Here is a 10,171-nt window from a genome sequence, read left to right on the forward strand (position 1 = left end):
ATAGTGGTCAATTTTTTTTTATCTTAGTCGTAAAATTTTTTGTGAAAAAGAGACCACTGCAGCTTCGCATAAAATGTATTTCAATTTTCAAGTAAAAAACGATCGGGTTCGGGATTACTAAAATACAAAAAAAAAAAAAAAAAAATCCACATGTGTTGTGATAGATTGATCATTGGATCGAGAATATGGAAAGTAACGAATCAAACAAGAAACGTTTAGAAGTTGTGGATTCATCTGGATCATTAGACGAAACATGTAAGACATTTGTTTTCCATAATGAGGACCACACATTGGGGAATTCATTGCGATACATGATAATGAAAAACCCCGAAGTTCAGTTCTGTGGCTACAGTGTGCCCCATCCTTCAGAAAACAAAATCAACTTTAGAATACAAACACACGGCGAGGAGGCGACAGAAGTATTGAAGAAAGGGCTCAAAGATCTTAACAGTGTCTGTGAACATGTACTGGAGACTTTTCAGAGTAGTGTTCGGGATTATAAGCGGCGGAATTTCTCATCGGATGTTGAAATGGCAGATGTACAAAGTTAACTGGGAAATATTTTGAATTTCTGTTTGTTTTTCCGTGTTTAACATTTAAAAACATTGTAATCATTAATTCCATGAAGCTGTATTTATATTCACCCATAATCATTATTGCATCATATGAATTTTTGTAATAACACTCTATCAATGGTTATAATATCATTCAGGGATATATTAAACAAAGCTTTTTTAATTTTCTTTTATTGAAATTGTAGTTCAGAAAGAGCACTTAATCCAGTGAAAAACATGAGATCCCAAATGAATGTTTACACATACATACATGGATAGCATACTTTTGAACATAATTTGGGATTTTAAATTTAATAAGTTAGCAAAATCTGTGAATATTGATGACTTGCATTTATTAGATAAGAACCATGCCCCCTTCCTGTACATAATGAATCTTGCTCAAATCAAAACTAGCAAGGACAATAACAAACCATGCAGGAAATAATTTTTAAGCCTTTCTTACACATGTTTACACTGATTGAATAATTAATATCATAAAGAAAGGTGTGTTTGTGAAACACTGATGCCCCCTTATGGCTCAAAGCCAAGGCTGAAGTTTTTCAAATGTAGGTCAAACTCCAAGTCAAGGTCAAGACTAAAAATGTTGGTACCCAACGAAAGGTATTGTCACAAGAAATACACTTGTGAAATATGAAAGACTTAGCACCAACCATTCAGAAAATGTGGCGAAGGCTAAAGTTTTTCAAAAGTACTTAAGTAGGTCAAACTCTAAAGTCAAGGTCATGAGGTCAGCAATACTGGTACCAAAGGAAAGGCCTTGTCACAATGAATACGTATGTGAGATATGAAAGCCTTAGCACCAACCATTTAAAAGTTAAAGAGAAGGTCAAAGTTTCTACTAATGTAGATCAAACCCAAAGGTCGAGGTCATGAGGTCAGATACAAATGAAAAACAAGATGTGTTTGTGAAACACTGATGCCCCCGTATGGCAACTTATAGCAAAGCTTAAACTTTCTCAAATGCAAATCAAATATGTTGGTACCCAAAGTAAGGTCTTGTCTTGAGGAATATACCTGTGAAATATGAAAGCCCTAGCAGTAACCATTGAATAGATATAGAAAAGGTTAAAGTTTTTCAAAAGTAAGTCAAAAGTCAAGGTCAAATGGTCAAAATAAATGGTGCCCAAGGAAAGGCCTTCTCACAAGAAATACACATGTGAAATATGAAAGCCTTAGCACCAACTGTTTAAAAGTTATGGCCAAGGTTAAAGTTTTCAAAAGTAGGTCAAACTCCAAGGTCAAGGACAGAGGGTCAACGTTGTTGGTACTCTAAGGAAGGTCTTGTCACAAGGATTACATATGTGAAGTATGAAAGTCTTAGCACCAATTATTCAAAAGTAATGGCCAATGTTAAAAAAAAGTTTTCCAAAAGTAAGTTAGACTCCAAGGTCAAGGTCAATGGGCTATAGTTGTTGGTATCCAAAGGAATGTCTTGTCACAAGAAATACACATGTGAAGTGTGAAAGCATTAGCACCGACTAATCAAAAGTTATGGCCTAGATTAAAGTTTTCCAAAAGTAGGTCAAACTCCTTGGTCAAGGTCAAAGGGTCAAAGTTGTTTGTATCCTAAGAAAGGTCTTGTCACAAGGATTATACATGTGAAGTATGAAAGCCCTAGCTCCAATTGTTCAAAAGTTATAACTAAGGTTAAAGTTTTTCAAAGGTAGGTCAAACTCCTAGGTCACACCCTAGGTCAAAGGGTCAAAGTTGTTGGTATATAAAGGAACGTATTGACACAAGGATTACACATATGAAAGCCCTTAAGCTTGCACCAATTGTTCAAAAGTTATGGCAAAGTTTAAAGTTGGTTTAAGTTTTGCAAAACTGGGTCAAACTCCAAGGTCAAAAGGTCAAATATGATGGTACCCGAAGAAAAGTCTTGTCACAAAGAATACAGATATGAAATATAAAAGTCATAGTTCCAACCAATCAAAAGATATGGGCAATGTTAAGTTTTTGCAGACAACAGATAAACAGACAGACAGACGGACGGACAGGGCAAAAACTATATACTCCCGAATCTTCGATTATAGGAGCATAAAAACAAGAAATAATACATGATTACAAATAATTTTTTTTTACAATACAAATGGAAAATATGGAATATAAATAAATGTTATACAATCCAATTGGAAAATTATAGAATACAAATGAAAAATTATACAATCCAAATAAAAATTGTAAATTTAAAGTGAAAAATTATACCATACAAATGAAAAATTATACAATGCAAATGTAAAATTATAGAATATGAATAAAAGTTATACAGATTAATAAAAATTGAAAATGATACAAAACAAATGGAAAAGATCGAAAATTGCAACGTTTGACATGCCATAGAAAATGATTAAATTTTTTCTTTATCTGTGTTTTTTCAGGATTGTTTACAGGTGTGTTGAGATCATAGTATTTGAAATGTCTATTGACATCAGATTTAGTTTTTGTCAGCATTAGGTTTAATCACAATGTTGCCAGAACCAGTAGAATATTTACGAATCTCCATTGTATCAGTGAGATAACAATTGTCTTAATACCCAATTCACTTAAAGCAATATGAGCTGCATTTTTGTGAATTTTCTTTTGTTGTTAAAATGTGCTGTTATGATAAATCTGTATGTAAATTTAAACCTTCATGATCAATTAGATTTATATAAAGTATCAAAGTTTTTTTTTTTTTTCAGAAGAAAGATTTCTACACAGGGGAATGTATAGTTTTATATAAGAAATCAATATTGTACAGGACGACAATAATGTAATTTTGCTTCAATCAAAGCATATAAATAGTTCTTCCATCGCAAATTTAAACATTAAAGTTTATAAACCTTACCTTCTTTTTATGTCATTTAAATAGTCAATTACAATATTGCAACAAAAAATTCCAACACCGAAGTTGCAGCTCATATTGCTGTAAAAGAAGTTTGCGTCTTACAAATTCTTTTCTTTTCTTTTTTAGATTTACTTAACAGAATAAACTTGCGTGTATTAATTTTATCTCTTTACATGATTGCCTTTATCAACATTTTCAACTTGGTATAAGACTGAGGCAAATGATGTTATATGTTAATTGTTTATATCGGTTAGAATCTAATAAACTCCTACATTTGTAACAAAGATGTTTATGAGTACTTATATGCAAGGTGGTGACAGAGTTGTGAAGTTTGCTTTACAGGTCCTTGCATACAAGACCCACCACCACCATCAACTCCCTTTAAAGGGGATAATCATAAAAATAAATATGCATTGTTTGCAAATAAATCATAGCCTGGATGAGTTAGAAACATGCAGATAACATTATCCAGTGTACATGCATATGCAAGATGGTGACAGAGTTGTGTGGTTTGCTTTACAGGTACTTGCATACAAGACTCACCCCCACCATCGATATTAAAATCCCGTTGGATTTTTTTCATAAATATTTATTTGATAGCCTTATCATGTATATGGTGAGAATAAAACCTCCAAAATATATAAATCCTTCCATGAAAAATCCCTATATCCTGCATTCAAAAAGAAGGGAAATATTTGGAGTATTTACGTACCTGTTTCATTGATATGCATTTGTTGTTAGCTATTAGAACATATTGTTAGTAACACTCTGAACATTTAGATCTACAAATTAACACCTTCTATTCAAATTCTGAAGTCTCGTGGTCTACGACTCGAAAGTATATCCAAAGTTTTGGAGAAAAGAAGGAAATTGCAGCAGAAGTAGAGCTTGTAGCATCGTTTAAAGGCGTGTACGAAGAATTATAAGAAGTGTATTGAAGACTATCAAGCATGGCTAAGCGGAAGTGCCCGTGGCACTCTCACACAGATAGATATCAATTGTAAGGTTCTTGAAAAGTTCATGACACTCATGGTTATGCACTCAAAGACATGGCTGTTACACCGGATGGTCATTTAATCTATTGTGACGTGGGAAACTTATTAAATAAGTATGGACATCAAAGTCATTGCTAAATAAAGCAAATGGATGTCGACTGCCGTGTGTGTGACGTCATCGGCGGGGCATTTCCTTGTGTGCAAGCATTCCAAAGATCAGAGATTTAGTCGTGTTGTTTCGTTACGTGGGATCGTTACTGGGATTAAATTTAATAAGTGGTAATCCAACTTATACCCATAGCTCCCTTTCTATGGAGGAGATTCTTCTAAATCATATGTCAGTTTTGAATATCTTTAATATTCCCAAGTAGCATAATGAATTTGAATTACCATATCTATAATGGATTCCAAAACATCATAAAAATCCTTAAAAACAAAGATACGTAGCGGGTTCCAATAAATGTTCTACCAAGCTTCTTTCTTTACTCCTCACTGAAATATTGACAGCAGTGAAGGAGAAACTTCAGGAGTACTGTGTAACAATATATTCGAGAAGTGGCGAAATTCAGATGTGGATACTTAACAATTCCATGGAACTTTTGGAAAATTTGAAATCACAGAATTTTACCAAAATCAATAAAATCAAAACTTACGATTTTCAACTCTATATACAACCATTACCCACGATAAATTAAAGTCCAAGCCTTTTGACATTATTGACAGCTGCTTTTTCAATAAAAATGGAACTCGTAAATTTACAAACCTTGTCATTGGTCATTTGCAAAATCATTTTGTGAAAGAACGTTTTGATTGTACACACAAGTGCTCTGAAGTTGATTGATTGAATGTTATTTTACGTCCCGTTCGAGAATTTTTCACTCATATAGAGACTTCAACATATACCGGTGAAGGGCTTTAAATTTAGACCTTTACTTGGCACTCAGTGCCATTGAGCAGTGAGGGTTCTACGCCTACCGTGACACGGGGCCTCGGTTTTTAAGGTCTCATCCGAGAGACCCGCAACTTTCACTTCAAAGTGCCGAGCTCTTGGCGAAGGAACATTTGCTACCTATTTTTTTTTTTTTTATTTATTTTTCTTAGGTCAGTCGCGGCCGAGATTCGAACTCACGGCCTTCCGTTCACGGCCTTGCAGTTGATATTAAAAGATTCTCGAGTTTCTGATTGACAATATCTATGCGATTTTTGAAGACCAGGTCTTCCAACAATCTGGTGGAATTCCCATGGGTATTAATTGCGCTCCCTTATAAGCAGATCGACCTATTTTTGTACTCATATGAAGCAGAATATATTCAAAATCTTATACATGAGAAGAAGAAAGCACTTGCTGTGGCATTCAACTCGACATTTAGATATATCGACGTCGTATTATCAATTAACAATGGTTATTTCCATTTATATATCGACACGATATATCCTAGGAAGCTTAAAATGAAAGATACCACAAAGTCTGACACATCTGTTTCATATTTGGATATTTTACTAGGAAAAGACGTTGATCGTTACCTAACAACAAAGCGATGAATTTAAGCATGGTGTACGTTTGGACAATTTTTAAAACAAGGTAAGTTATTGACAAATAAGTTGATGAAACAAGATATCAACAATCTAGTTTAAAGTCAACGTTTCGTAAGTTCTATAGTCAGTACAATGACCATGTCAGATCAGCAAATACAATCTATCATTAAGTCAAATGCTGACTGACGTTTTTCATGCTAACTGTTAGGCCATTATTTACACACTAAATTGTAAACGGATTTTCCCTTGTTTCCCGATCATGACAAGGAGCACACGGCGGGTGTGACCGGTCGGCAGGGGATTCTCACTCCTCCATGGAACCTGATCTCGCCTCTGATGTTTTAGAGGTCCATGTTCGCTCTGCTCCTGATTTGTATTGTTTAAATGGACTTTTGGGCTTGAATACTGTTCGTTATTTCCATATATTTCATCCACAGACAAACAAAAGTTACAGTTTGATGACAAAGAACAAGATCTTTTCAAAAAGTCCACATCAGTGGCCGAGAACGTCAACGAATACATATTTGTGATTGATTCAAACACACATTCTTTTGTACTCTGCAGAGCAGGGTTATTTCGATTTAAGTACAACGGAAGCCAAAAGACACAGTTGCACACGTCCTATCCTAGTGGTTTAGCCACAGACAACCTCGGTCATTTCATTGAATACCTGACTAGTCATTGTGGACATAGATGGTCAGTTCTTTAGATCTATTGCAGGATCCATTTTGAACATTCCTTTAGCTATAAGCATCGAAGACGAAGAGAATACGTGGATTGGGGAATTTCATACTGGAATATTCAAAACTTTTTTGGTGTAAAACATACATGTAGATTTAGTATGAACAGAAACTTTTGTGATTTGGAAGTGATAGAGATTTTCTAAAAAAAAATATTGTATTCTGCTCCCTGAAAAATGGCAAAAACATGTACATTGGAAAGAGATTGTAAAACTATTCATATACTGAGGAAAACTCGAAACACTAATTAACTTTTAAAAAAAGGTGAAAGTATGGGATATAAAAATAAAGCGTCTTTGTAGCGTTTCAATGTTGTAAACAAAGATGATATTTTTGTTTGGGCTTGAAATACTTAACAATTTCCTGTGTTTTCTGTCAATTCAATTATGTGCACTATAGCTGTTCATCGCTCATTTACTTCTTGAGTACACTTTATGGTAAGAGGTAGTCCTTGATTTGTGAAATTAAAGAAAAACAAAACATTTTTTCGTTTGTCTATCCGACATCATTGAAGATTAATTGCGTTAGATATAAGTTTATATGTCAGTTATTTCAAACATATTTTCTTTTTTGGTGTAAATCATATACATATGAGCAGAATACTGAAAATGACATAGAACGTACATGTATATCTTTATTTAACAATAGTATATTTAAATAATTTTTATTCATGACTTGAGCTTTTTAACACTGTTCTTAGACGCACATGAATTTAATATTGCTTTACTAAATTTAAGCACAGGATGAATAAAGATTAATTCTTTTAAAATATAGTCTTTTTTTAGAAGTTAACAAAGCTTTTACGGGACAAAAGGCTACAAATGGGCGTATCGTAATTTGCAACAAAAATCCGCAGTGAATATCTCCCCTCTGCTTGCTGAGCAACATGACGTAACGATCCCGGATTGCAAGTGCCAAGTATATCAGAAATATGACCTTATTGCAATAACTTTCATTCTTTTGACATAATAGCACATGCTGCATCTTTGCTATTTGTGTCCGATTCGTATTCCCTGATCTCCACCTTTGGCGCTGTACATGGGTTCATAGGAACACAATCTTCTGTAATTAGGAAGTGATAGAGATTTCCTCAAAAATATTATATTTGCTCACTGAAGGAAAATTGCCCAAACATGTATATCGAAAAGAGATTGTTAAAAGTTTCAAATACTCAGCAAAACTCAAATCACTAATTAACTCATCAAAGAAAAAAATCACGGTAAAAATATGGCATATGAAAATGAGGGATCTTTGGAGCGATATGAGGATGATATTGTTTGGGCTTCAAATACTTAACAATTTCCTGTCAATTCTATCATGTGCACTGTTCATGTGTTGATGAACATGTAAGAGGTTGATCTTGATTTGTGAAAAAAAGCTAGTTTTGCTTCGTTTGCCTATCAAGAATGCATAGTATTCGTGTAGAAACCCAACCAGTTTACTCAATGGAGACCAAGAGAAATAATGATGGCTATACTATTATCTGAATATTGACAATGGAGGGGTCAAAAGTATTGTCAAACAGTTAAAATCATACCATAGCTTTGTTCATTATATTTCAACATATATGGCAAATGTACAAAATGTTTGAAACGTAACGCTATTTTGAGAATTCTTCTCTCAGATTAAATGCGAATGTTCCTGCTGCACTGTGTATGTGAATAGGGAGTGAATTTTCAAAGCTGATGTTTACCTGGGATCATGCAGAAATTTTACAGAAATTGTCTTGTGGTTGTGAAGCATCAGTTAGAGATAAAATAAAAATAGTAACTCCTTACAAACTGTTAAACCCTATCCTTTGGGTTGAATCTCATCAACATGGCTCAAGCGATTATAATATGTGAATTATGTGAGGATGAACCTGTTTTAATGCATTGTAATTCCTGCCATATCAAACTTTGCACTGAATGTGTCGGCAAGCACGTATCCTCTCTAATCTCAAAGAAACATGACGTAGTAGGCTTCAGATACAGGGAAAGAGACGTCATACTGCCAGAATGTCATCTTCACCAACACCAAAAATGTGATATTTACTGCAGAAACTGTGATATTCCTATTTGTAGCCGATGTATCTTATCTCCAGAACACAAACAACATGAAATTTCCGATATCATGGACGAATATTTGTCAAGACGAGAGCTTCTTTCACAAGAAACAACTTTGCTTGAAAGGTTTGTAATTCCAGAGTTCAATAAGATGGAAAATTCGTTAAATTCCGAAATGGCAAAATTATCACAAGATTACGAAAGTGTCACTTCCTCATTGATAAGCAAAGTTGAAAAGATTTACCTTGAAATAAATGAGAATTTTGAAGAAAAGAAAACGTTACTGAGGAATTCAAAAGACAATGATCTCGGAGAGCTTCGATCACAGATGAAAGGCTTTTCGAAAAGGCACCGAGAAGTCCAACAAACCGCTTCCGGTTACAAGGCAGCTTTGTCTGGTAAAAACATTGCAGATGTTTTTTCTTGTACAGTTACTGAAAACCAATTTCGAGAAATCCCTTCCATGGTTGAAATATCCTCTCCTAAATATTCACGGAGTCGAGATCCTAACAGTATCGAGACTCTCCTTGGTAAATTTGACTTCGGAAATCGAATGTCGACTCTTCGTGGCTATACCATCTCCACTTTATCAAACAATGACGGCTTGGTCGAGAAAAGGTTTTTAAGCGAACCTAAAGTGTTGAGTTCATTTGACTCTGGATACGAGGAAATTCAGACAATTGCCTGTGCTGGTAATGATGAAATTTGGGTGGTTGGAAAGGTTCATGGAACTATGACGAAATTCAACATTAAAGGTGTGAAGTTGGAAACTTTACAGGTTACTGAAGGCTACTCGCCTAACGATGTCGATATAGATGGCAAAGGTAACATACTTTTTTGTGACAAGGGAGAAAATAGTGTTCAATGTTGAACAAGGGAAAGAGGGATGTAGTGACTGTTTGGAAAAACTGGAAACCCACCATTTTTTGTCAACAAGCTTGGGCATATTCTAGTTGGTATGGTTACGGCAGATAAAAAGAATGCACGGGTTGTCCGTCTTGTGAGAACGAGGCCGAAACAGAAGATACAGTTTGATGATCAGGGACAGCAGTTGTTCCTCCGACCCCAGGCCATAGTAGAGAACAGAAAGGAAGATATCTGTGTAGTCAATGGGGGTTCCAAAAGTTTGGTGGTTGTGAATAAGTCTGGGATTTTTAGGTTTATATATAACGGGAATCAGATCTCTCAAACGTTTTTCTTTAGGCCATCATCGGTAGTCACCGACAGTTTTGGTCAGATTCTTGTTACAGACACCCTGAACAGTTGCATTCATATTTTGGACGAAGATGGGGCCCTTCTCAATTGTATTGGACGGTTCATGATGAATATACCATCTGATCTTGACATTGATGAAAACGAAAATCTCTGGATCGGGGAATTTCATTCTGGAAATGTGAAGGTTTTCAGATACTTGGCAGCCTGTCGGACTGCTGAAAGTATTCCTCCGAAATAA

General features: G+C 34.8%; 2 protein-coding genes across 2 annotated transcripts; both read left to right on the forward strand.

The window, feature by feature from the left end:
- The first annotated feature begins 185 nt into the window (after positions 1-185).
- Positions 186-551, forward strand: LOC133195306 (DNA-directed RNA polymerases I and III subunit RPAC2-like). Its single transcript, XM_061331157.1, has one exon. The coding sequence runs from the start codon at positions 186-188 to the stop codon at positions 549-551; it is 366 nt and encodes a 121-aa protein (XP_061187141.1).
- A 7,940-nt stretch (positions 552-8,491) lies between these two features.
- LOC133195307 (uncharacterized) lies at positions 8,492-10,171 on the forward strand. Its single transcript, XM_061331158.1, has 2 exons — positions 8,492-9,542; positions 9,672-10,171. Exons 1-2 carry the CDS (start codon positions 8,492-8,494, stop codon positions 10,169-10,171), a joined length of 1,551 nt encoding a protein of 516 aa, XP_061187142.1.

Source organism: Saccostrea echinata, unplaced genomic scaffold (genome assembly GCF_033153115.1).
Source record: "Saccostrea echinata isolate AGI-Se365-2 ecotype Australia unplaced genomic scaffold, CSIRO_AGI_Sech_v1 ptg000029l, whole genome shotgun sequence".
Taxonomy (NCBI): Eukaryota; Metazoa; Mollusca; class Bivalvia; order Ostreida; family Ostreidae; genus Saccostrea; species Saccostrea echinata.

Bases quoted from the DNA above. Each gene is read 5' to 3' on its own strand.
- LOC133195306 (XM_061331157.1), top strand. From the start codon at position 186: ATGGAAAGTAACGAATCAAACAAGAAACGTTTAGAAGTTGTGGATTCA.
- LOC133195307 (XM_061331158.1), top strand. From the start codon at position 8,492: ATGGCTCAAGCGATTATAATATGTGAATTATGTGAGGATGAACCTGTT. The intron at 9,543-9,671 runs GTAACATACTTT...GGCATATTCTAG, and splicing joins TGTCGATATAGATGGCAAAG to TTGGTATGGTTACGGCAGAT.